Source organism: Plectropomus leopardus, unplaced genomic scaffold, assembly GCF_008729295.1.
Source record: "Plectropomus leopardus isolate mb unplaced genomic scaffold, YSFRI_Pleo_2.0 unplaced_scaffold50883, whole genome shotgun sequence".
Taxonomy (NCBI): domain Eukaryota; kingdom Metazoa; phylum Chordata; class Actinopteri; order Perciformes; family Serranidae; genus Plectropomus; species Plectropomus leopardus.
In genome coordinates, this window is record NW_024655859.1 from 1 (window position 1) to 666 (window position 666).

A 666-nucleotide genomic window follows, 5' to 3' on the forward strand; every position below is an offset into this window, starting at 1 on the left:
GGTGTGTGTGTGTGTGTGTGTGTAGGTGTTTACCTGGACAGGTGTGTGTGTTGATGTTTACCTGGCGGCAGCCAGCTTTAAGGCAGATGTTGTGGGGGCGGAGCTTCGAGCAGTGTGGGGGTGGGCAGGGCCAACGGCTCCCACCTGACTCCTCTGGAGGGGGAGGGACCGAGGGTGGGAGGAGGAGAGTGTCCCCCGAGCTGACAGCCCAGCCTTGCTGAGAGTGGAGGAGTAAGGAGGACTGGAGGGACCTGAGGAGGAGCAGAAGGAGGAGCAGGAGTTAAACTGAGAGGAGTATCATCAGTTAACCCCGCGAGGCTCAGACAGGTGAGGCAGCTCACCTGAGGGGTGGCGGACTCCGTGTGTGTTGTGCAGTTTGTGACCACAAGAAGGAGGCAGAGCACTGATCACTGCTGAGGCTGCAAACTGAGCACTGACCAAGTCCAGAATCTTCGGACTGGACTCACCAGACCTGCTGGACTACAGAGGGACCAGGAGAGACCAGAAGAGACCAAGAGGGACCAGGACAGACCAGGACAGACCAAGACAGACCAGGGGGGACCAGTGCAGTCCAGGAAAGATCAGGACAGACCAGGAGGGACCAGGACAGACCAGAAGAGACCAGGAGGGACCAGGACAGACATCATTAATTATATAAATATATAC

At 57.2% G+C, this 666-nt stretch overlaps 1 protein-coding gene across 1 annotated transcript; it reads right to left on the reverse strand.

Annotated features, from left to right (window-relative positions):
- Positions 1 to 39: 39 nt before the first annotated feature.
- LOC121939570 (enhancer of polycomb homolog 2-like) lies at positions 40 to 480 on the reverse strand (the record flags this gene model as incomplete). The annotated part of the gene is made up of 2 exons (XM_042482577.1): positions 40 to 251; positions 342 to 480. Coding segments are annotated over 2 exons (333 nt in total), but the record flags the coding sequence as incomplete, so codon positions are not given.
- Positions 481 to 666: the final 186 nt, after the last annotated feature.